Below are 26927 nucleotides of genomic sequence, written 5' to 3'. Positions count from 1 at the left end.
ATTTTTTTTTCTAAACAGACCATCCATTCTGTACTCTGGCACATAAACTTTTATTGTTCAGTTTTCTGTCTGTTCCATCCACGAACACTAGACTCACCAAAAATACAGAACGAGGCCTTACGTAGAATGGATATACTTGGCGTCATGCAGTAGAAAGGAGTGGCGTGGAGTCTATGACATTACTGGGTAGATTTGCTGCTTCGGAGCTTCTCCTACCGGCGCTCTGGCCTGGCAGTATTGGTTGTCCAGCTTTCCTGTAAGCAGATGCAATGAGAAAACAGCTAAATACATTTATGTCTAAACATGATGCAAATTTTTTTTTCTGGGAATTACTATGAAACTTTTTTTTCCAGCAAATTCCTCAGGTAGTGATTCACCCTGTTCTGTGCACTGAGTGTATGGACATGTCTGATTTACCCTGCAATTCTTCCGCTATTACTCACTGCCCCACTGCAGCCAAGATCTACCGTCTCCCGTGGACCTCGCTCCTATTGTTATGTATTCTCTTGCTGTTAGGTATTTTCCCCACTTGTCTCTTGTGCAGTTTTCATCTATATTTTTTTCCGTTTTCTAATTTTCACCCACTATTAACCTCGTCGTGTAATCAGCCTCATTTCCTGCCTCCGATTCCCTTTCTTCCCACTGTACTGGATTTTTTTCCCTTGTGGTTTTTGGCTCCCTGATAGAATACTTTGACTCACATTAGGGGGGTGAAGGGTTGAAAACGTCACGGCTGGAATGGAGAAAGAACTAGTTTAAGGCTGGATCAGACACCAAGGGATCAAGACAAAGAGCAGAGTGAGTACAATGTGTGAGTGCGGAATATGGAAAGCAAGGAGATACAAGAGTATAGTCTGGTGTTCCCGGACAGTTGTGCACGTGACACTGAGTAATGCTGAGAATATTAATGGCGAGGAGCGAGATTTCTCATCTTTCTTTCTATACTAATCCACCCATTTTCTCACTGACTAGTCCGCTTTCTTCTATGCTTCCTTTACTAACCTGATGTCATGAAATGCTCCTGCACAGAAGACACGTTCCTCAGAACCACATGTTAGTGCTGATCATTGTAAAAAGTTACAAAAAGAGGTTTTTCAATCCAGCAAAATTACTTTATTATGACTTCAGTAAAATAGTAGTATGGGCAAAAACTCGAAACGCGTCAGTATATGATTTATGCCTATGCTACTATTTTAATGAAGTCATAATAAAGTAATTTTGCTATTGATTTGCTTTGCTGGATTGAGAAACCTCTTTTCACACTGCTTGATACCTCCCAACCTTTATCCGTGCACAGCGGAGTGGATTGCCAGGAAACCAGGCCGAACAATATGCATATACTGGATGGGGTCAGCTGTATCTACAAACTTTTTTCTATTACTGCCGATCGTTGACAATACGCACATTGTGCGAACCAGAGACTCCGCACGAATCAGAGGCCGGCTCCTCCTTGCTACACATCTATTTGTTATTCTGAGATGCTGCATAATTTAAGCCAAAACACCATCTTTCATGACCTGCACCATATTTATGATGCCTTTTGGACGCTTTCTTCACCTTGTCTGACAACTGGCCGTGGCTTCACCAAAAAGAGGCATGGCACACTTCTGACTCAAAGAAAGTCAAGTAAAACGTCATGAGCATTAAGACTAGAAAGTGTTAAAATAGAACAGCTTTATTAAACAGCATCAACTACAATGAAGCTGGGGCATTTTAGGACTGTCAAGTCTATGTTTTCATTGTCTTAAGAATAAGATAGTTTGGATAAATGTGCCCCATAAGTGATAGCACGTCCAGAATGAGGTGACCAGTCCAAGAGGATGGGCCCCACTGTTTTATGTTCATCTGCTGAGATAGACTGACAGTTCTTACCCTACATACACAGGTAAGGAGAGACCTATCAGTCTAGCTGAGGAGGCAGAGAGAAGCCTGTGGGGACCATCCTACTGGACACTCTCCAGGGAACTATCCATACACACTACCTGAGAGAAATAAGCTCAAGTTATCAGGAGAAATATGTTCTTAGTATTTAAAATACATATATTTTATTGAACAAGTAATTAAAAATTATCAATATAAAATAAGCAGGAAATACCTTCAAACACATGCAGGGACTGTGCAAGATTCCTTTTAAATCTTACAGTCTCTTTCTGTCCCTAGGAAACCTCACTGGTCTGGATTTTACGTCATTACTCTGTGGCAGACAGATCAGGGCAGTGCGAAGTCCCTCTAATGTTGCCATCCTGTGATTGCTAGGCACTGGCAATGTCACTGAGCATCACTAAATGTCATGAAATGCTTCCCACCACAACATTTCAACGTCACAAGGTAATCAGAAGAGGCACCAAGAATGCTGACACTCAAGATGGCTGAGGAGGTTCGCACTGCGCTAGCCCTACTGTCACAGAGTGATGGCATAGAAACAGGACCAGAGCCTTTTTCCTCAACCTCATGATGCACATAGATAGATAGATAGATAGATAGATAGATAGATAGATAGATAGATAGATAGATAGATCGTACAGACCTTATCATTTAAAGATTATTCTGTATTTTCATGACTATGAAAATTGTATATTCACATTGAAGGCATCAAAGCTATGAATTAACACATGTGGAATTATATACTTAACAAAAAAAGTGTGAAACAACTGAAAATATGTCTTATATTCTAGGTTCTTCAAAGTAGCCACCTTTTGCTTTGATTACTACTTTGCACACTCTTGGCATTCTCTTAATGAGCTTCAAGTTGTAGTCACTGGGAATGGTCTTCCAACAATCTTGAAGGAGTTCCCAGAGATGCTTAGCACTTGTTGGCCCTTTTGCCTTCACTCTGCGGTCCAACTCACCCCAAACATGCTCGATTGGGTTCAGGTCTGGTGACTGTGGAGGCCAGGTCTTCTGGTGTAGCACCCCATCACTCTCCTTCTTGGTCAAATAGCCCTTACACAGCCTGGAGGTGTGTTTGGGGTCATTGTCCTCTTGAAAAATAAATGATGGTCCAATTAAATGCAAACCGGATGGAATAGCATGCCACTGCAAGATGCTGTGGTAACAATGCTGGTTCAGTATGCCTTCAATTTTGAATGAATCCCCAACAGTGTCACCAGCAAACCACCCCCACACCATCACACCTCCTCCTCCATGCTTCACGGTGGGAACCAGGCATGTAGAATCCATCCGTTCACCTTTTCTGCGTCGCACAATGACACGGTGGTTGGAACCAAAGATCTGTAATCTGAGCTGCTGTTAACCTGCGATTTCTGAGGCTGGTGACTCGGATAAACTTATCCTCAGAAGCAGAGGTGACTCTTGGTCTTCCTTTCCTGGGGCGGTCCTTATGTGAGCCAGTTTCTTTGTAGCGCTTGATGGTTTTTGCAACTGCACTTGGGGACACTTTCATGGTTTTCCCAATTTTTCGGACTGACTGATCTTCATTTCTTAAAGTAATCATGCTGTGTATCCACCAGACTTCTGCTCAACACAACTGATGGTCCCAACCCCATTTATAAGGCAAGAAATCCCACTTATTAAACCTGACAGGGGACACTTGTGAAGTGAAAACCATTTCCAGTGACAACCTCTTGAAGCTCATCAAGAGAATGCCAAGAGTGTGCAAAGCAGTTGGAGCGCCCCCAGACACAGGGCCACGAGTTCTCGGTACCGGGCCTCTCTGGTTCGGTTCTGAGGCTGTCACGGTGGCTAGACCCGGTCCGCGACCCTGCTAAGGGACATCCAATAAATGTGGTACAGTCTGTCAGGGATTCGTGACGCCACCTGTGGTGTTCGGTCAGGGTGACCGACGCTGCTGTGGGGTCCGCTGGGGTGATGGAATGGCAGCTGAATGGTATACCTTCCCACAGGTGAAGTATGTCCCCAGGGCTTCCCAGTAAGGTAGATGGTAATGGTGTAGGGTGCAGTCAATAACGAGGACACAGGGTTGCTGTCTCTTTACCTCTTTACTGAAGACTTCAGGATCCTCAATCCAGAGGACGCTTAACAGGGCTATCTGAGACCGGCCGGTCCGATGGGCACATCCAGAGTTTCCTTCGCAGATGGAAATCGTTGCCTACCACTAGCGCCTGTGTGTTGTAGTCCTACCGTGCTGAGCATTCGGAATAGTCCTCACAACTGCTGTTCTCATTCGTTCGTTCTCTACAGCTCTCTCTCTCTTTAGTTCCAGATGTTACTAGTTCAACGTCCCCCAGGTATGTTATGGCTAGGACGCACCCATATGACGGGAAGGCCTGGAGGTCTTCCGGGACCCTAGAGACGCCCCTCTCCCACTGTTGCCCCCTATATCTTCGTAGGTGTTTAGGTGAGACAGCCAACCTATAATTTACTGTCCTGTGGAGTTCGAAGTAAGGCCTACACTGTTCCACAATATCCTTCCCTTCGTGTCTCTCTCTTGGATACTGCCGCGGGGTGTGCAGGCGTGGTTCCGTTATGTTCTGTTCTGTTCGCTAGGCACCTGCCAGGTTCCCACGCCTGACAGGGACCCCCCTGTGTCTTCTCCCTGCAACACCCCCTGCCACGGGATGTTGCCTGAATCCAACCCAGTCAGCTTCTGTCTAACTTCCTCCCCGACCCCTAGTTTTACCAGTGTGAGGAGTGTTCTGGTGATACCTGGTCAGGAGAACTCTTTTAGTGCCATCAGACGTACCATCACTCCCCGTAGTGGCAGAGCGTCATACTGCAACAACCAGGTCTCTGAGGCGCTGCACTCCCCCCGGTTAAATCCAGTACTCCTGGACTGGGAAGAAGAACAACAATACATTGCAGCAAAAGACATACAAAATTTTGAAATGCTAAAACAAGTAAAAAGAACAATGCTTCCCTTTATGGGAGGTGAGGACACTTGAATGTTACAAACAAAATTAAATATTTTTAAATAACATGTTGACTATAAATAACTCTCAGTACCCAGCCGGGTATTCTGCCAAGTGCAAACTCTGAACAATAATTTAACTTTTCCTTTAAGGGCGTATAAGCTGAACCCACTAAAGGCCTACTATAAAATACTATATAAATAACTCAACTTTTCTTTCCATTCTAGCTTCCCCAATGCAGGACCGCCTAGCTCCTTGGCTGGGCCTACTGCCATTGTACCGACCATCATTCTACGGTTCTCAGGAGGACTCTCTCTCTAACCCCTACGGAATAACCCTGGACGGGTTTTAAGCAGCAGCAAGGAACAATTAATTATTTACATATTCGGGTCTTCGAGGTTTAGTGCTGTAATAGGTGACACGACATCAGCCGGTGGTGACCACGTCCCAGCCGGGGAAGGTCTGGCTCTGTGTCACCGTCCAGCACCGTCTTGATCGGATCAGCAGCGGTCTGGGTACGAGCGGTGATGCCGGTGGCAGACTCCGCAAGCAGGACACCACACATCGGGGTGGTAGTGCTGGGTCCTGTGGGGTCAGGGGTCAGTGGAGTTCCGCCACCAGTTTCGGTCGTGATCGTAGATGGCGCGACCACGAGCGCGCAGCACTTGACTCTCTTGGCGTACCACCCTTGCTCACTCCAGTGGCGGGTGTAGGTCACATGGTCCCCTCTGTACAAGTTTCGGAGTGGAGGTACACTGTGGGACTGGGGTTCCACATTACAGCTGGTCACAAAGACTTCAGTCAGCAGCCCTGGTTCTAATATGAAGCCGCAACCTCTCCCCCGGTGGAAGGCCAGCACAATCCCCTGTTTTATCAAACTCTCAGGGCAGCAATTGACGAGGAGCACCCGTTCCCCTGGTCGGACAGTCTGTTCCATTCGTTCCCGGTCTTCCCATTGTGAGATCAAGCTTCGTCTATACTGATCCCAGGTGAGCCTGATGACGTAGGAGCCCTCCTGTCGGGACCCGTCTGGTTGGAACCAGGGAGCATTCCACTCAAAGACCACCCCCCTGGGGCTCATGTCTATCGGTGTGCCCAGAGGTGTCGGCAGCGGGGGCAGGATCCCCTTCATGGCATAAAGGGCCCCCACCACAATCTCAGTAGCGGGAGACCAGTCATCAATGGGCTGGGGAGCGGTCACCGGAGCCGGAGCGGTCGGTGGGGCAGGGTCGCTTTTGGTACCTGCGTCTGATGTGGTTCCACCGATGTCAGTCGGCTCCGCTGACGAGGACGCTGGAGTCCGCTGCGGCCCTGACCACGTCTTCCCCCGGGCGGCCTTCCAACACAGCTCCGACTTCCATTTCCTCGCCGTCGCCGACCCCCCGTCTGAAGTCGGGTGGTCCGATGCCTCCTCTGGCAATTCCAGGGGATCCGGGTTCCCCTGTGGCGGCAAGCCCTGGTTCGGCTCCGCTGGGCCGCGGTGATCCCGGGTCACTCCGTCGTCATTCAGGTACCCGCTGGTCGTCAGCTCTGCTCCTTGGTCTGCAGCGGCACACACATGAGGCGCCGCCATTTTCTGGGGTTTGAGCTCCTCCATTCCTGAGCTCGTCGTCCTGCAGCTGTAGTCGGAGTGGGCGGATGTTGCTGTTCGCGCCGTTTTCTCGATCTCCTCCCATGACACGCCCTCCTTCTTCTCCTGCGCTCCTCGTGGCGCGGCAATGGCAGCGGTTTTGGCGGGAATCATGCGTCAGATAGCAATACACAGTCCTTGCAATAAATCACAGTCCAAACACATTTCAATCACAGTTCCAAGGCACACATGACATGCTTCTCAGGCTTAAGTAGGATCCTGTTTGTGACGCCAAGTTGGAGCGGCCCCAGACACAGGGCCACGAGTTCTCGGTACCGGGCCTCTCTGGTTCGGTTCTGAGGCTGTCACGGTGGCTAGACCCGGTCCGCGACCCTGCTAAGGGATGTCCAATAAAGGTGGTACAGTCTGTCAGGGATTCGTGATGCCACCTGTGGTGTTCGGTCAGGGTGACCGATGCTGCTGTGGGGTCCGCTGTGGTGATGGAATGGCAGCTGGATGGTATACCTTCCCACAGGTGAAGTATGTCCCCAGGGCTTCCCAGTAAGGTAGATGGTAATGGTGTAGGGTGCAGTCAATAACGAGGACACAGGGTTGCTGTCTCTTTACCTATTTACTGAAGACTTCAGGATTCTCAATCCAGAGGACGCTTAACAGGGCTATCTGAGACCGGCCGGTCCGATTGGCACATCCAGAGTTTCCTTCGCAGATGGAAATCGTTGCCTACCATTAGCGCCTGTGTGTTGTAGTCCTACCCTGCTGAGCATTCGGAATAGTCCTCACAACTGCTGTTCTCATTCGTTCGTTCTCTACAGCTCTCTCTCTCTTTAGTTCCAGATGTTACTAGTTCAACGTCCCCCAGGTATGTTATGGCTAGGACGCACCCATATGACGGGAAGGCCTGGAGGTCTTCCGGGACCCTAGAGACGCCCCTCTCCCACTGTTGCCCCCTATATCTTCGTAGGTGTTTAGGTGAGACAGCCAACCTATAATTTACTGTCCTGTGGAGTTCGAAGTAAGGCCTAGAGTCAGTTACTCCTGCGGCGTTCCGGCCACCGGCTACGCGCCTCAGTAGGATGTTGCCTCGGTCTCACGGCACGACTCCTACTGGTACTCCTTTGTGCTTGATCTCGTTTACACTGTTCCACAATATCCTTCCCTTCGTGTCTCTCTCTTGGATACCGCCGCGGGGTGTGCAGGCGTGGTTCCGTTATGTTCTGTTCTGTTCGCTAGGCACCTGCCAGGTTCCCACGCCTGACAGGGACCCCCCTGTGTCTTCTCCCTGCAACACCCCCTGCCACGGGATGTTGCCTGAATCCAACCCAGTCAGCTTCTGTCTAACTTCCTCCCCGACCCCTAGTTTTACCAGTGTGAGGAGTGGCCCAATAAATAAAGCCTTTTGCTCCCCCTAGTGGCCGGAGTGTGAAGTGTAAAGTGTTCTGGTGATGCCTGGTCAGGAGAACTCTTTTAGTGCCATCAGACGTACCATCACTCCCCGTAGTGGCAGAGCGTCATACTGCAACGACCAGGTCTCTGGGGCGCTGCACAGTCATCAAAGCAAATGGTGGCTACTTTGAAGAACCTAGAATATAAGACATATTTTCATTTGTTTCACACTTTTTTGTTAAGTATATAATCCCACATGTGTTGATTCATAGTTTTGATGCCTTGAGTGTGAATTCACAATTTTCATAGTCATGAAAATACAGAAAAATCTTTAAATGAGAAGGTGTGTACAACCTTTTGGTCTGTACTATATATATATATATATATATATATATATATATATATATATATATATATATATATATTTACATACACATGTGGTCAAAATTGTTGGTATCCCTCGTTTAATTAGGCAACCACTGCAATCAAGCGATTCCTGCAACTGTCAATGAGACTTCTGCACCTCTCGACAGGTATTTTCGCCCACTCCTCAAGAACAGACTGCTCCAATTGTCTCGTGTTGAAGGTTGCCTTTTCCAGATGGCATGTTTCAGCTCTTTCCAAAGATGCTTTCCAAAGATTTAGGTCAGCGCACATAGAAGGCCACTTCAGAATAGTCCAATGTTTTCCTCTTAGCCATTCTTAGATGTTTTTGGCTGTGTGTTTTGGGTCATTATCCTGTTGCAAGACCCATGACCTGCAACTGAGACCAAGCTTTCTGACACTGGGCACCACATTTCTCTCTAGAATCCCTTGATATTCTTGAGATTTCATTGTACCATGCACAGATTCTAGACACCATGTGCCAGATGCAGCAAATCAGCCCTAGAACATAACAGAGCCTACTCCATGTTTCACAGTAGGGACAGTGTACATTTCTTGATATGCTTAATTTTTATATCTGTGAACACAGAGCTGATATGCCTTGCCAAAAAGTTCTATTTTTGTCTCATCTGTCCATAGGACATTCTCCTACAAGCTTTATGGCTTGTCAACATGTAGCTTAGCTTTTTTATGATTTGTTTCCAACAATGGTGTCCTCCTTGGTCATCTCCCTTGACGTCGACTTTGGCTCATAAAATGACGGATGATGCGATCTCACACTGATGTTCCTTGAGCTTGAAGTTCACTTTTAATCTGTTTAGATGTCTTTCTGGACTCTTTTGTTACAATTTGTATTATTTGTCTCTTTGATTTGTCATCAATTTTCTTCCTTCGGCGAAGTCCAGGGAGGTTGGCTACAGTCCCATGGATCTTAATTTTCGGAATAATATGTGCAACTGTAGTCACAGGAACATCAAGCTCTTGGAGATGGTTTTATAACTTTTACCTTGAAGATGTTTGTCTATAATTTTCTTTCTAATCTTCTGAGACAACTCTTTCCTTCGCATCCTATGGTCCATGTTGAGTGTGATACACACCATGTCACCAAACAGCACAGTGAGTATCTGTAACCCTATATACAGGCCCACTCACTGATTCCAAGATTGTAGACACCTGTGATGCTAGCTAGTGGACACACCTTGATTTAACATGTCCCTTTTGTCACATTATTTTCAGGGGTACCATCATTTCTGTCCAGGCCTTTTTCATGAGTTTTATTTTTTTTAAAATTCTGTGGAAGCATGGTTAAAAAGCAATGTCTGATTTTCATTAGTTCATGTTCATAGATTTTTTATTGTTACTTTTGTCAGATTCAAGCGGTACCAACAATTTTGACCACATGTGTATATCTATTATCTCTATCTATCTACCTATCTGTCATGCTCACGCCCTGACTGCTGGACGTGAGCTCGGGGGGTTTGTGGCCTTACTCAGCCACAAAGCAGACTACCCTGGAAGGGGCGTGACTATGACAGCTGCCTTGGTCTTCACTGGAGCCTCTGATGGTGAGGTCAGGCTTGTACTGGAGGGTCACAGACGGTCATGGCTTGACGTGGAGGTTTCTTCACGAGTTTTGCCCATCTGGTGTCCCTCTCTGGGGAAAACTTTACAGGAGCAGCAGGACGAGGTATGTCAAAGACTCTACGGAAAGGCCACCAGGAAGGCCCCAAGACTCAAGATGATAGGATCCCCTGATTCCCAGAGGGGACAAACCCATAATAAAGCATCTCCTGCTAGATAGGACATAATGTAACCCACCTTAAACCGGTCAGAGGGGAAACAAGCTGCAATCTGCAGGATGTAGCGCAAGCACTGTTCCAGGAAGTTTTGGCATTCTTCAGTATTCCCATAGAACCTAGGTGGGTCTGCTGGGTCATGCTCCTCCTCATAGGCCTGAAGTTGCTTGTAGAGAGCGTTAGGGACTATGATTGGGTCAGAAGTCTCCTTAATCTGAACCACCCTTGGTGGAACAAATTTTTCAGGTTGCTCACATGAGCAGGAAAAAAGTTCATCATGCTCTGCGAGCGGTAGGACAAGGAATACAGTGGAGGCCTGGGCCTGTGCAAACTGTCACGCTCACACCCTGACTGGTGGGTGTGAGCTCGGGAGGTTTGTGGCCCCACTGTGCCACAAACCTGATTACCCTGGAAGGGGCGTGACTATGACAGCTGCCTTGGTCTTCACTGGAGCCTCTGATGGTGAGGTCAGGCTTGTGCTGCAGGCAGCTGCCAGGTGCTACTCCAGGGTGGTGTCCGGCTATGGCTGCTGATCCCACTTGGAGAACAGGAACACTAGGACAGGTGCGGGCATCAGGCAGGACTGCCAGAAGAGCACGGCTGAAACTCAGACGAGTAGGCTGGCATGGCTGAGACACAGGGCTGGCAGAGACACAGGGCTGGCAGGTACGACAGAGACACAGGGCTGGCAGGTATGGCAGAGACACAGGGCGGGCAGGTACGGCAGAGACACAGGGCTGGAAGGTACAGCAGAGACACAGGGCTGGCAGGTACGGCAGAGACACAGGCCTGGCAGGTATGGCAGAGACACAGGGCTGGCAGGTACAGCAGAGACACAGGGCTGGCAGGTATGGCAGAGACACAGGTCTGGTAGGTACGGCAGAGACACAGGGCTGGCAGGTACGGCAGAGACACAGGGCTGACACAGGAGGTGCAGATAAGGAAACAAGCAGGAGGAAAGGAGAATGAAGGAACAGGTTGGGACCTGTTCTCACCGGAAGAGAACCGCAAGGCTGTGGATAGGAGCGGTAGAGCAGCAAGAGATAGCGCAGCAACAAAAAGCTAAGCAAAGTGGAACCGCAAGGAATGCGGAGAGGAGCTGCAGCAAGAGATGGAGCAGAGCAAAGTAGAATGGAGCAGAACCAAAGGAGTGTGGAGCAGAGGCAAAGCCGCTGAGAGACAAGGGTAGAATCACAAAGTGCAGAGCCAAGAGCAGACTGAAGGCACAGAGTGCAGAGCCAAGAGCAGAGTGAAGGCACAGAGTGCAGAGTCAAGAGCAGAGTGAAGGCACAGAGTGCAGAGCAAAGTCACAGGTTGCAGAGTAAGAAGCAAAGCAAGGTCACAGAGTGCAGAGCCGAGAGCAGAGCAGAGAGGCACTGCAGGGAAAGAAACCACATACAAGGAGACAGAGGTAGGACAAAGTTCAGACAAGGTAATGGAACAAGACAAGGTATAAGAACAAACAGAGCAAGGCCTAGCAGCTCAGAAACAGAACACTAACTGAGTTAACACATTGCACAGGCCCAGTCCACTGGGTGGAGCTGCACTAAATACTGGAGGCCTCTTGGTAATTGGTCAGTAACAGATTAGACAGGTGCACCTGATTCCCATAAGAACCAGCGAGTTCAGGCGCCGCCCCCCTATGCACACAGCCAGGAAGCATGCAGAGAGCAGAGGAACAGAATATGGAGCTGGTAATAAACAGAAACCACAACATGACCTGGAGCAGTGGGTAAAATAGTGTGAGAGATGAGAGGCCATGCCATGATGCCAGCAGAGTTGTTACACTATCTATCTATCTATCTATCTATCTATCTATCTATCTATCTTTCATCTATCTATCTACAGTTGCGCTCAAAAGTTTATATACCCTGGCAGAATTTTTGCTTTCTTGGCCTTTTTTTTTCAGAGAATTTGAATGATAACACCAAAACTTTTTCTCAACTCATGGCTAGTGGTTGGGTGAAGCCATTTATTGTCAACCTATTGTGTTTTCTCTTTTTAAATCATAACGACAACCCAATACATCCAAATGACCCTGATCAAAAGTTCACATACCCCATTTCTTAATACTGTGTATTGCCCCCTCTAACATCAATGACAGCTTGAAGTCTTTTGTGGTAGTTGTGAATGAGGTTCTTTATTTTCTCAGATGGTAAAGCTGCCCACTTTTCTTGGCAGAAGCCTCCAGTTCCTGTAAATTCCTGGGCTATCTAGCTTGAACTGCGCATTTGAGAACTCCTCGGAACGGCTCAATGATATTGAGGTCAGGAGACTAAGATGGCCACTCCAGAACCTTCACTTTGATCTACTGTAGCCAATGAGAGGTCGGCTTGGTCTTGTATTTTGGATCATTGTCATGTTGGAATGTCCAAGTACGTCCCATGCGCAGCTTCCAGGCTGATGAGTGCAAATTTGCCTCCAGTATTTGCTGATAATGTGCTGCATTTATCTTTTCTTCAACTTTGACCAAGTTTCCTATGCCTTTGTAGCTCACACATCCTCAAAACGTCAGCAATCCACCTCCGTGCTTTACAGTAGGAATGGTGTTCACTTCATCATAGGCCTTGTTAACCTCTTTCTAAATGTATCGTTTATGGTTGTGGCCAAAAAGTTCAATTTTGGTCTCATCACTCCAAACTACTTGTTCCAGAAGTTTTGAGGCTTGTCTCTGTGCTGTTTTGCGTATTGTAGGCGAGATACTTTGTAGCATTTGCACAGTAATGGCTTTCTTCTGGCAACTCAACAATACAGCCAATTTTTATTTTAGTGCCTCCTTATTGTGCATCTTGAAACAGCCACACCACTAGTTTTCACAGAGTCCAGTATTTCAGCTGATGTTATTTGTGGGTTTTTCTTTGCATCTCGAACAATTTTCCTGGCAGTTGTGGACAACATTTTTGTTGGTCTCCCTGACCATGGTTTTGTTTTTACAGAGCCCATGATTTTCCATTTGTTAATCACAGTTTGAACGTTGCTGACTGGAATGATCAATTCCTTGGATATCTTTTTGTATCCCTTTCCTGTTTTATACAGTTCAACTACCTTTTCCCATAGATCCGATGACAATTATTTTGCTTTCCCCTTGATTCACCATCCAGAAATGTCAGTGGCTGGATGAAAGATGCAACAGTCTGTCTGGATCCCAGAAACTCACTCAGCTTTTATGCACACACACACTGATTACAAGCAAACAGGTCACAGGTGAGGATGTTACCTTTAGTAGCCATTCAAACCCATTTGTGTCAAATTCTGTGCATGTTATCTGGCCAGAATCACCAGGGAATGTGAACTTTTGATCAGGGTCATTTTGGTGGATTGGGTTGTCATTATGATTTAAAAAGAGAAAACACAGTAATTTGACAATAAATGGCTTCACCTAACCATTAACCAGGAGTGGAGAAAAAGTTTTGGTGTTATCGTTCATAGTCTCTGAAAATCTATCTATCTATCTACCTCATATCTATCTATACATGTCTATCTAATAATTGCTGTATATACTGTATTATACCATATATACTTAGCATCTTGCTCTCATTCTATAAACCTACTTGTAAAATCCCTGTCTATTTTTAATTCTGTCTCCACTACTTAGCGTGGATCTATCATTGTCAAAATAATGACTTCAATTTCTGAATAACTAATAAGTTTTTTCTTTACAGAACAATGCTCCTTCCTGTTAGTTTTATATTTTCCTTCATAATAAGTTCTTTACAAGTAGAAGATAATCAGATAACATCACCTTGCTGTGGGACCCCTGGGATTCCTGGGGTTCCTGGGACGCCTGGCAGCACAGGATTATCGGGAAGAGATGGTCGAGATGGTAGAGATGGAGCAGCAGGAATAAGCGGACCTAAAGGAGACCCTGGAGAACCAGGTAACGAATGCTGTATGGGGCTGCTGTTTCATGTCAAAGAAGGAAGCACTATACTGTAAACCTTTTTCAAAGCACAATGACCATAACTAATACATACAACCAGGGCTGCCACTAGGAATTTCAGAGCCCCATACTGTCAACATTTTCGAGCTACTTTGAGACTCCAGCTTCACCTCCACTCCTCGAACCTTCCACAATCTCACCGCACACTTTTGGAAAAACTCCACTTCTGCACCACGACCAATAATACCACATACACCATGCCTTTACAGTATAGGCAATGCAGGGGAACCTGTCTGTATGCGTCCATGCAGTTCTGTGATGCTGTGATGTTCCACCAGAGTCTCATATTAATTATGATGATGCTTGCAGACTCACTGACAGCCTCAGAGGAGACAGTTGATGAATCTGTCTCATCTGACCAGACTATGTTCTCCTAGTATTTCACAGACTTGTCTAAATATTATTACCAACAAAAATAGTGAGAATGGGTAAAAACCATGTTCAGAGACGCACTAAACGATAAATGTCTAAATGTTGTTGACTTGAGTAAACAATACACGAGCTTGAACATACTTGTTATTTAGCAATGGAGACTTGTGTAATGAGTGAGCATACAGACCATGGTGGTTGAATGCATTACTTTCTTTGAAACCATTGTACCATGATTCCAGGTCTTTCTGTAGCTCTCCATAGGTGGTCCTTGCCTGTTGGACAACTCTTCAGGTAATTCTTTTCACTCCACTGTCTGAAATCATGGAGGGAGCACCTGGTCATAGACGATTTATGGGGAAATTATGTTCTTTTCACTTTAGGATTATGGCCCCATCAGTACTCATTGGAACCATTAGTAGTTTAGAAATTATTCTGCAATCAATGCCATCAGTATGTTTTGCAACAATAAGGTTGGAAAATTCTTGAGACAGGTCACTGGTTATACCTAACATGAGATGTTTCTTGTGTGACACCTTGGTAATGAGACACTTTTTTTATAGGTCATCAGTTGAACCAGCTGATATTATTTTTCACAAAGTGGCAGGATTGCTTTCTAATTACTGATAGATTTCAGCTGTTATCATGACTTTCTTTGGCTTTTTGCACTTTTCTTTCTTCATGTGTTCAATATTGTTTCCTTGTGTCATTTCTCATTATTACACATAACTTAATTTATGGACATCTGTGGTTTGGTTTCTTTGCCTGTGTGGATTGAATGGGTTGTTACTGACATCTGGTGAGAATTTGTGTGTGTGCAAAACTGTAAAACGCTGCGAAATATGTTAACGCTATATAAAAATAAAGATTATTATTATTATTATTTCATGTCAATAGTGCCTTTAAAAATTATATTTACCGTACTGTTGTGAATTCTGTGGCTGAATTCACTCCTGTGGTCACAAGTGGTACTGCAGCTTCTGAGCTTCCTCCCTCAGGTGTTCTGGTGAGCTCGTTAACTGCTTCATTACTTAACTCCGCCTGATGCTGCTATCCTTGCTCCTTGTCTATGTTTCAGTGTTGGATCTGAGCTTCTCCTGATTGTTCCTGTGACCTGCTGCTCTGTATAGCTAAGTGCTTTTTGCTTTTTTGTTGCTTTTTTTCTGTCCAGCTTGTCTTTTGTTTTGCTGGAAGCTCTGAGACGCAAAGGGTGTACCGCCGTGCCGTTAGTTCGGCACGGTGGGTTTTTTTTGCCCCCTTTGCGTGGTTTTGCTTTAGGGTTTTTTGTAGACTGCAAAGTTCGCTTTACTGTCCTCGCTCTGTCCTAGAATATCGGGCCCCACTTTGCTGAATCTATTTCATCCCTACGTTTTGTCTTTTCATCTTACTCACAGTCACTATGTGTGGGGGGCTGCCTTTTCCTTTGGGGAATTTCTCTGGGGCAAGTCAGGCCTATTTTTCTATCTTCAGGCTAGCTAGTTTCTTAGGCTGTGCCGAGTTGCCTAGGTAGTTGTTAGGCGCAATCCACAGCCGCTTTTAGTTGTGTTTAGGATAGGATCAGGTGTGCAGTCTACAGAGTTTCCACGTCTCAGAGCTCGTTCTTGTATTTTTGGGTATTTGTCAGATCACTGTGTGCGCTCTGATCGCTAAGCACACTGTGTTTCTGGATTGCCTTCATAACACCTGTCATTAGCAAACATAACAGTACAAGGAGCCCAAACTAATGATTCTCAATAGAGGGAAAGAAAAAGTTCTGACATCATTTTTTTTTTTTTTTTCTGCTCTGTGTTCACTTTTTTTTTTCCCCTAGACATTTGGGTGATTCTGGACACAGGTGTGGACATGGATATTCAGGGTCTGTGCTCTTCAATGGATAATCTCGTTATAAATGTACAAAAAATTCAAGATACTATTGATCAGAAATCTATGTTAGAACCAAGAATTCCTATTCCTGATTTGTTTTTTGGAGATAGAACTAAGTTTCTAAGTTTCAAAAATAATTGTAAGCTATTTCTGGCCTTGAAACCTCATTCTTCTGGTAATCCTATTCAACAGGTTTTGATTATTATTTCTTTTTTGCGCGGCGACCCTCAAGACTGGGAATTTTCTCTTGCGCCAGGAGACCCTGCATTGAGTAGTGTCGATGCGTTTTTCCTGGCGCTCGGATTGCTGTACGATGAGCCTAATTCAGTGGATCAGGCTGAGAAAAATTTGCTGGCTTTGTGCCAGGGTCAGGATGATATAGAAGTATATTGTCAGAAATTTAGGAAATGGTCAGTACTCACTCAGTGGAATGAATCTGCGCTGGCAGCTTTGTTCAGAAAGGGTCTCTCTGAGGCTCTTAAGGATGTCATGGTGGGATTTCCTATGCCTGCTGGTTTGAATGAGTCTTTGGCCATTCAGATCGGTCGACGCTTGCGCGAGCGTAAATCTGTGCACCATTTGGCGGTACTGCCTGAGGTTAAACCTGAGCCTATGCAGTGCGATAGGACTATGACTAGAGTTGAACGGCAGGAATACAGACGTCTGAATGGTCTGTGTTTCTACTGTGGTGATTCCACTCATGCTATTTCTGATTGTCCTAAGCGCACTAAGCGGTCCGCTAGGTCTGCCGTCATTGGTACTGTACAGTCCAAATTCCTTCTGTCCATTACCTTGATATGCTCTTTGTCGTCGTTTTCTGTCATGGCGTTTGTGGATTCGGGCGCTGCCCTGAATCTGATGGATTTGGATTATGCTAAACGTTGTGGGTTTTTCTTGGAGCCTTTGCGGTGTCCTATTCCATTTAGAGGAATTGATGCTACACCTTTGGCCAAGAATAAACCTCAATACTGGGCCCAGCTGACCATGTGCATGGCTCCTGCACATCAGGAAGTTATTCGCTTTCTGGTGTTGCATAATCTGCATGATGTGGTCGTGTTGGGGTTGCCATGGCTACAAACCCATAATCCAGTATTGGATTGGAATTCCATGTCGGTATCCAGCTGGGGTTGTCAGGGGGTACATGGTGATGTTCCATTTTTGTCGATTTCATCATCCACCCCTTCTGAGGTCCCAGAGTTCTTGTCTGATTATCAGGATGTATTTGAAGAGCCCAAGTCCGATGCTCTACCTCCGCATAGGGATTGTGATTGTGCTATCAATTTGATTCCTGGTAGTAAATTCCCTAAAGGTCGATTATTTAATTTATCCGTGCCCGAACACGCCGCTATGCGCAGTTATGTGAAGGAATCCCTGGAGAAGGGACATATTCGCCCATCGTCATCACCACTGGGAGCAGGGTTCTTCTTTGTAGCCAAGAAGGATGGTTCGCTGAGACCGTGTATTGATTACCGCCTTCTTAATAAGATCACTGTTAAATTTCAGTATCCCTTGCCATTGTTATCTGACTTGTTTGCTCGGATTAAGGGGGCTAGTTGGTTCACTAAGATAGATCTTCGTGGTGCGTATAATCTGGTGAGAATCAGGCAAGGAGATGAATGGAAAACTGCATTCAATACGCCCGAGGGTCATTTTGAGTATCTAGTGATGCCGTTCGGACTTGCCAATGCTCCATCTGTGTTTCAGTCTTTTATGCATGACATCTTCCGTGAGTATCTGGATAAATTCCTGATTGTTTACTTGGATGACATTTTGATCTTCTCAGATGATTGGGAGTCTCATGTGAAGCAGGTCAGAATGGTTTTTCAGGTCCTGCGTGCTAACTCTTTGTTTGTGAAGGTATCAAAGTGTCTCTTCGGTGTGCAGAAAGTTTCATTTTTGGGGTTCATCTTTACCCCTTCTACTATCGAGATGGATCCAGTTAAGGTCCAAGCCATCCAGGATTGGATTCAGCCGACATCTCTGAAAAGTCTGCAAAAGTTCCTGGGCTTTGCTAATTTTTATCGTCGCTTCATCTGTAATTTTTCTAGCATTGCCAAACCATTGACCGATTTGACCAAGAAGGGTGCTGATTTGGTTAATTGGTCTTCTGCTGCTGTGGAAGCTTTTCAGGAGTTGAAGCGTCGTTTTTGTTCTGCCCCTGTGTTGTGTCAGCCAGATGTTTCTCTTCCGTTCCAGGTCGAGGTTGATGCTTCTGAGATTGGAGCAGGGGCGGTTTTGTCACAGAGAGGTTCTGATTGCTCGGTGATGAAACCATGTGCTTTCTTTTCCAGGAAGTTTTCGCCCGCTGAGCGTAATTATGATGTGGGCAATCGAGAGTTGCTGGCCATGAAGTGGGCATTCGAGGAGTGGCGTCATTGGCTTGAAGGAGCTAAGCATCGCGTGGTGGTATTGACTGATCATAAGAACTTGACTTATCTCGAGTCTGCCAAGCGCTTGAATCCTAGACAGGCCCGTTGGTCGTTATTTTTTGCCCGCTTCGACTTTGTGATTTCGTACCTTCCGGGCTCTAAAAATGTGAAGGCGGATGCTCTGTCTAGGAGTTTTGTGCCCGACTCTCCGGGTTTATCTGAGCCAGCGGGTATCCTCAAGGAAGGAGTCATTGTGTCTGCCATCTCCCCTGATTTGCGGCGGGTGCTGCAAAAATTTCAGGCGAATAAACCTGATCGTTGTCCAGCAGAGAAACTGTTCGTCCCTGATAGGTGGACTAATAAACTTATCTCTGAACTTCATTGTTCGGTGTTGGCTGGTCATCCTGGAATCTTTGGTACCAGAGAGTTAGTGGCTAGATCCTTCTGGTGGCCATCTCTGTCACGGGATGTACGTACTTTTGTGCAGTCCTGTGGGATTTGTGCTAGGGCTAAGCCCTGCTGTTCTCGTGCCAGTGGGTTGCTTTTGCCCTTGCCGGTCCCAAAGAGGCCTTGGACACATATTTCGATGGATTTCATTTCTGACCTTCCCGCTTCTCAAAAGATGTCAGTCATTTGGGTGGTCTGTGATCGCTTTTCTAAAATGGTCCATCTGGTGCCCTTGGCTAAATTGCCTTCCTCCTCTGATTTGGTACCTTTGTTCTTTCAGCATGTGGTTCGGTTGCATGGCATTCCTGAGAATATTGTTTCTGACAGAGGTTCCCAGTTTGTTTCAAGGTTTTGGCGAGCCTTTTGTGGTAGGATGGGCATTGACCTATCCTTTTCCTCGGCTTTCCATCCTCAGACTAATGGCCAGACCGAACGAACCAATCAGACCTTGGAAACATATCTGAGATGTTTTGTTTCTGCAGACCAGGATGATTGGGTGTCCTTTTTGCCGTTGGCTGAGTTCGCCCTTAATAATCGGGCCAGCTCGGCTACCTTGGTTTCTCCATTTTTTTGCAATTCTGGGTTCGATCCTCGTTTCTCTTCAGGACAGGTTGAGTCTTCGGACTGTCCTGGTGTGGATTCTGTGGTGGATAGGTTGCAGCAGATCTGGACTCAGGTAGTGGACAATTTGATCTTGTCCCAGGAGAAAGCTCAACTTTTCGCTAATCGCAGACGCCGAGTGGGTCCCCGACTTCGTGTTGGGGATCTGGTTTGGTTATCTTCTCGTCATATTCCTATGAAGGTTTCCTCTCCTAAATTTAAACCTCGTTTTATTGGTCCGTATAGGATTTCTGAGGTTCTCAATCCTGTGTCTTTTCGTTTGACCCTCCCAGACTCCTTTTCCATACATAATGTATTCCATAGGTCGTTGTTGCGGAGATACGTGGCACCTATGGTTCCATCTGTTGAGCCTCCTGCCCCGGTTTTGGTGGAGGGGGAATTGGAGTATATTGTGGAGAAGATTTTGGATTCTCGTGTTTCTAGACGGAAACTCCAGTATCTGGTTAAATGGAAGGGTTATGCTCAGGAAGATAATTCCTGGGTTTTTGCCTCTGATGTTCATGCTTCCGATCTTGTTCGTGCCTTTCATGCGGCTCATCCTGGTCGGCCTGGGGGCTCTGGTGAGGGTTCGGTGACCCCTCCTCAAGGGGGGGGTACTGTTGTGAATTCTGTGGCTGAATTCACTCCTGTGGTCACAAGTGGTACTGCAGCTTCTGAGCTTCCTCCCTCAGGTGTTCTGGTGAGCTCGTTAACTGCTTCATTACTTAACTCCGCCTGATGCTGCTATCCTTGCTCCTTGTCTATGTTTCAGTGTTGGATCTGAGCTTCTCCTGATTGTTCCTGTGACCTGCTGCTCTGTATAGCTAAGTGCTTTTTGCTTTTTTGTTGCTTTTTTTCTGTCCAGCTTGTCTTTTGTTTTGCTGGAAGCTCTGAGACGCAAAGGGTGTACCGCCGTGCCGTTAGTTCGGCACGGTGGGTTTTTTTTGCCCCCTTTGCGTGGTTTTGCTTTAGGGTTTTTTGTAGACTGCAAAGTTCGCTTTACTGTCCTCGCTCTGTCCTAGAATATCGGGCCCCACTTTGCTGAATCTATTTCATCCCTACGTTTTGTCTTTTCATCTTACTCACAGTCATTATATGTGGGGGGCTGCCTTTTCCTTTGGGGAATTTCTCTGGGGCAAGTCAGGCCTATTTTTCTATCTTCAGGCTAGCTAGTTTCTTAGGCTGTGCCGAGTTGCCTAGGTAGTTGTTAGGCGCAATCCACAGCCGCTTTTAGTTGTGTTTAGGATAGGATCAGGTGTGCAGTCTACAGAGTTTCCACGTCTCAGAGCTCGTTCTTGTATTTTTGGGTATTTGTCAGATCACTGTGTGCGCTCTCATCGCTAAGCACACTGTGTTTCTGGATTGCCTTCATAACACCTGTCATTAGCAAACATAACACCGTACTTTGAAAATTGATGACGTATTTAATACTTTTTTCACCCAATGTATACTGTCGGGATTCACGTTCTCAAATAGACAATAGGTAGCGTTCACACAGGCTATGCGGTTTGGTCCAAATATGTGCAGTTTTGTTACTTTCATAAAACTCCAGGGGATTCTAAACCAAAACATGGCCTCTTCTGGACAAAAATTATAACAGCAAATAAACCTGTCAAGGTTCCACTCCTCAGGGAGTCAGGGATGCAGTTACTGACAGCTCGGCCATCCAATCTGCTACAGAGGCATGCTGAACCTCTCAGTACGTTGATTGACAGCATGATCATCCAAGCTGGTTCAGGGACATGCTGAGCTGTCCGTGTGTTTATTGACAGCCCGACTAGCCAATCTGTGACTGTGACGTGTCAGCTGTCTCAGGTGTTCACTATCCCGGGTAATTGCATGCCTTCTTAACTGAGCAGTTTCTCCCAGACCACTGCCAGACCTACATTCATCTTGTGAGGTTTGTGCTCCCTGTGCCATGAGTTCTGTTTGCTTGCTTTGTTGCCTGACTTTGAACTTTGTTCTGATCATCCGCCTGCTTAACCCCTTCAGTTCAGATCTGTTACCCTCCTGGCTTCTGACCTTGGAACGTAACCTGACTACGCTTTTGTCTCTTCCCTTTCTTTATGACATAACCTCCTGACTTCTGACCTTGGACTCCCAGACCGCTCTGACTCACAGCTAAGCCGTGAGAAGCAACTAGCATCACAAAACCATTCATTCACCCGGAATATATACAGTACAGACCAAAAGTTTGGACCCAACTTCTCATTTTTTTTGTATTTTCATGACTATGAAAATTGTAAATTCACACTGAAGGCATCAAAACTATGAATTAACACATGTGGAATTATATACTTAACACAAAAGTGTTAAACAGCTGAAAATATGTCTTATATTTTAGGTTCTTCAAAGTAGCCACCTTTTGCTTTGATGACTGCTTTGCACACTTTTGGCATTCTCTTGATGAGCTTCAAGAGGTAGTCACCGGGAATGGTCTTCCAACAATTTTGAAGGAGTTCCCAGAGATGCTTAGCACTTGTGGCCCTTTTGCCTTCACTCTGCGGTCCAGCTCACCCCAAACCATCTCGAATGGGTTCAGGTCTGATGACTGTGGATGCCAGGTCATCTGGCTTAGCACCCATCACTCTCCTTCTTGGTCAAATAGCCCTTACACAGCCTGGAGATGTGTTTGGGGTCATTGTCCTGTTAAAAAAATAAATGATGGTCCAACTAAACACAAACCGGATGGCATAGCATGCCGCTGCAAGATGCTGTAGTAGCCATGCTGGTTCAGTATTCCTTCAATTTTGAATAAATCCCCAACAGTGTCACCAGCAAAGCACCCCCACAGCATCACACCTCCTCCTCCATGCTTCACGGTGGGAACAAGGCATGTAGAGTCCATCCATTGACCTTTTCTGCTTCGCACAAAGACATGGTGGTTGGAACCAAAGATCTCAAAATTGGACTCATCAGACCAAAGCACAGATTTCCACTGGTCTAATGTCCATTCCTTGTGTTCTTTAGCCCAAACAAGTCTCTTCTGCTTGTTGCATGTCCTTAGCAGTGGTTTCCTAGCAGCTATTTTACCATGAAGGCCTGCTGCACAAAGTCTCCTCTTAACAGTTGTTGTAGAGATGTGTCTGCTGCTAGAACTCTGTGTGGCATTGACCTGGTCTCTAATCTGAGCTGCTGTTAACCTGCGATTTCTGAGGATGGTGACTCGGATAAACTTATCCTCAGAAGCAGAGGTGACTCTTGGTCTTCCTTTCCTGGGGCGGTCCTCATGTGAGCCAGTTTCTTTGTAGCGCTTGATGGTTTTTGCAACTGCACTTGGGGACACTTTCAAAGTTTTCCTGATTTTTCAGACTGACTGACCTTCATTTCTTAAAGTAATGATGGCCACTCGTTTTTCTTTACTTAGCTGCTTTTTTCTTGCCATAATACAAATTCTAACAGTCTATTCAGTAGGACTATCAGCTGTGTATCCACCAGACTTCTGCTCAACACAACTGATGGTCCCAATGTCATTTACAAGGCAATAAATCCCACTTATTAAACCTGGCAGGGCACACCTGTGAAGTGAAAACCATTTCCGGTGACTACCTCTTGAAGCTCATCAAGAGAATGCCAAGAGTGTGCAAAGCAGTCATGAAAGCAAAAGGTGGCTACTTTAAAGAACCTAGAATATAAGACATATTTTCAGTTGTTTCACACTTTTTTGTTAGGTATATAATTCCACATGTGTTAATTCATAGTTTTGATGCCTTCAGTGTGAACTCACAATTTTCATAGTCTTGAAAGTACAGAAAAATCTTTAAATGAGAAGGTGTGTCCAAACTTTTGGTCTGTACTGTATGTCAGGTCAAGCACACCTGAACAGATTACAGTCCTCTCCTTCTCCAAGAGAAAACTTTACTGAAATAAGAGGCTCGTTACCACCCATCTTGGTATCACCTTCAGGCCGAGCTCCAGCAGCTTCCAGCACCAAACAGAAGTGTTCATTTCCACACCACACGTTAGTCGGCAGCTCCACACCTCAGGTAGACTTCCCACCATTAAACTGCCTTTCTTTCTCTCTAACACCAGACTGTTCAGCCGCCTATCTGACTCATAAGTGAACACCCAACCTGGCCCTCTAGACATAGTTAGCCGGGTTCACCTGAAGTGCTAGGAATCAATCATAGCCTACCTGGAACTGCAACAATATATACATATGTATAGCAATTTCTTAAAACCAAATGTTTTATCATAAGTACCATGTCTTATAAACATGTCTGATTTGATCAATCAAATGGAGCTGAGCGATATGTGTAATGTGTTTTCCTAACAGGGATGTCTGGAGCCAGGGGCCAGCCGGGTGAAGCTGGGCCAAGTGGTGCACAAGGAGAGCGGGGCGAGCAAGGAGAGTGTGCAGTTTCCCCCCGTTCTGCTTTCAGTGCCAAGCTTTCTCAGTTGCGGAGTCCTCCTATTCCTGGACAACCAGTCCCATTTGGAAATGTCCTTACTAATGAGCAAGGCCATTACAACCCAGAAACTGGTCGCTTTAAATGTATTGTCCCCGGACTGTATTATTTTTCTCTCCATGGCACAGTATACCGTGGGAACCTTCATGTGCAGCTGATGAAGAATGGACACCCCCAAGCCTCATTCTTCCAGCCGGGGGATGCAGCAAAGCCAGGAGGGTTGTGTGGTGGGGCCGCATTTCGCCTAGAACCTAGTGATGAGGTATGGGTACAGCTCGGGGACTATCCAGGTCTTTACTCCAGCAGTGGGACAGACAGCATTTTCACTGGATTTCTTATCTATTCTGACTGGGAACCCAATCCCGTGTTCCGCACTCAGACTTCACATGATCATAAAACAGTGTAATATGAGATAAGCAGGTGAAATATTGTCGGTTACCATAGAAATAGAATACACAGGTACACATATGTTGTAGATTGTAGATGATACATGTAAGGCTTCACACACATGATGATATATTGCAAGGTTAGGATTATGTCCTGTTTACACTCAGCTGTATGGGTGCCAATTTTGAAGGTAATTTGACTGATTTTAGAGCAAAAAATAAATCAACACTCATAAGAGAAGAGTGCTTACAGTACTTCATGCAAAAGTAGATGGTCCTCCTATCGTAGAATATCATAAAGAAACATATAAAAGGCAGCATGCAGATCTTTATAAACGCAGCGTGCTCATCTGTACGGAGTGTCGAATATTTATACAATCGTGTGTAAGGCCTCTTTCACACTTCAGTCTTTTGGCGTCAGTTTGAATCCTCCGTTTTCATCAAATAGCGGATCCGCCATTTTTTTGGGGGGCGGATCCGCTATTTTCCCATAGACTTGCATTAGCGATGGATTGTGGCGGATGGTCGTCCGTTCCATCCACCATGTGACGGATCCGTTGAAATTTGGCGGACGTCATCTAGACATTGACGGACATTGCAACGTTTTTTTGTCTGCGCCGAAATGGCGGTTCATGACGGATCCCTCGCGTTCGCCATTTCCTAGAATGGCCACCTATGGGTGACGGATCCGTCGCGACCGTCATTTAGCGAATCCGTCACCCCAATCCGCTTTTTCAATTGAGCATGCTCCAAAAAGTAGATACTTTTCCCAGATACACGGATGCGTCAAAAAAATGGATCCGTTAGAACCGTTTTCTCAACAATTGTGACGGATCTGTCGATCCGTCACGATGTCGGAGCAGACTGACGCCAAACAACTGAAGTGTGAAAGAAGCCTAAGAGGCCTGATTATTAGAAGCATAATCCAGCTCCTCCGGATTATGTTCTCCTTTATTATGAATCGTCCAGGGTTTGTGTTTAAATCTTGGATTGAAAACAAAACATGAAATCGTTTGAAGAATTGATTTTCAATGATCTCACTTTCAATCTAAAGGTACCGTCACACTAAGCGACGCTGCAGCGATACCGACAACGATCCGGATCGCTGCATCGTCGCTGTTTGGTCGCTGGAGAGCTGTCACACAGACCGCTCTCCAGCGACTAACGATCCCGAGGTCCCCGGTAACCAGGGTAAACATCGGGTTACTAAGCGCAGGGCCGCGCTTAGTAACCCGATGTTTACCCTGGTTACCAGCGTAAAAGTAAAAAAAAAAAAACACTACATACTTACCTGCAGCCGTCTGTCCCCGGCGCTCTGCTTCTCTGCACTCCTCCTGCACTGACTGTGAGCACAGCGGCCGGAAAGCAGAGCGGTGACGTCACCGCTCTGCTTTCCGGCCGCTGTGCTTACACAGGGCAGAGAAGCAGAGCGCCGAGGGACAGACAGCGGAAGGTAAGTATGTAGTGTTTTTTTTTTTTACTTTTACGCTGGTAACCAGGGTAAACATCGGGTTACTAAGCGCGACCCTGCGCTTAGTAACCCGATGTTTACCCTGGTTACCAGTGAAGACATCGCTGAATCGGTGTCACCCACGCCGATTCAGCGATGTCTGCGGGGAGTCCAGCGATGAAATAAAGTGCTGGACTTTCTGCAGCGACCAACGACATCACAGCAGGATCCTGATCGCTGCTGTGTGTCAAACTGAATGATATCGCTAGCCAGGACGCAGCAACGTCACGGATCGCTAGCGATATCGTTTAGTGTGACGGTACCTTAAGGCAAATGACAAGAGGGCACAGTAGATGTACGTTCTGCGCACAATAATCCAGAGAAAACACAACGCTGTACATTACATGCAGAGCTGTATTACCAAACTCTTTTATTGCGGAAACTACCTGACAATAAACTTCATGTGCTGAGAACCAAATATGACAGATCTTCTGTGTCTCATGTACAGTACTATGCAAAAGGTTTTGCCAACAAGCTTTTTGGAGATGGAGATGTCATTCTCCAGCAGGACTTGGCACCTGTCCACACTGTCAAAAGTACCAATACCTGGTTTACAAACAACAGTATTACTGTGCTTGATGGGCCAGCAAACTCGCCTGACCTTAACCCCATAGAGAATATATGGGGTATTGTCAAGAGGAAGATGAGAGACACCAGACCCAACAAGGCAGGCGAGCTGAATGCTGCTATCAAAGCAACCTGGGCTTCCATAACACCTCAGCAGTGCCACAGGCTGCTCGCCTCCATGCCACGCCGCGTTGATGCAGTAATTGATGCAAAAGGAGCCCCGGCCAAGTATTGTGTGTACTTACTGAACATACATTTCAGTAGGCCAATATTTTGAATTTTAAAATATTTTTTTAAGCTGGTGTTATAAAGTATTCTAATTTACTGAGATAATGACTTTTGGGTTTTCATTGGCTGTAAGCCATAATCATCAACATTAACAGAAATAAACACTTGAAATAGATCACTCTGTTTAATGACGCTATATAATATGAGTTTCATTTTTTGTAGTGAAGAACTGAAATAAATTAACGTTTTGCTGATA

At 45.9% G+C, this 26927-nt stretch overlaps 1 protein-coding gene across 1 annotated transcript; it reads left to right on the top strand.

Moving 5' to 3' along the window:
- Window positions 1-462: 462 nt before the first annotated feature.
- C1QTNF5 (C1q and TNF related 5) lies at window positions 463-26927 on the top strand. The gene is made up of 3 exons (XM_069740952.1): window positions 463-798; window positions 13646-13860; window positions 23848-26927. Exons 2-3 carry the CDS (start codon window positions 13650-13652, stop codon window positions 24384-24386), a joined length of 750 nt encoding a protein of 249 aa, XP_069597053.1. The 5' UTR covers window positions 463-798; window positions 13646-13649; the 3' UTR covers window positions 24387-26927.

This window comes from Ranitomeya imitator, chromosome 10 (assembly GCF_032444005.1).
Source record: "Ranitomeya imitator isolate aRanImi1 chromosome 10, aRanImi1.pri, whole genome shotgun sequence".
Lineage (NCBI taxonomy): Eukaryota > Metazoa > Chordata > Amphibia > Anura > Dendrobatidae > Ranitomeya > Ranitomeya imitator.
The sequence above is the reverse complement of the archived record's forward strand: the minus strand, read 5'-3'. Positions and strand labels throughout refer to the sequence as shown.

Excerpts from the sequence above, each read along its gene's own strand:
- C1QTNF5 (XM_069740952.1), top strand. The coding sequence starts at position 13,650 with ATGCTCCTTCCTGTTAGTTTTATATTTTCCTTCATAATAAGTTCTTTA. Across the intron at positions 13,861-23,847 it reads AGGAGACCCTGGAGAACCAG|GGATGTCTGGAGCCAGGGGC; the intron begins GTAACGAATGCT and ends TTTTCCTAACAG.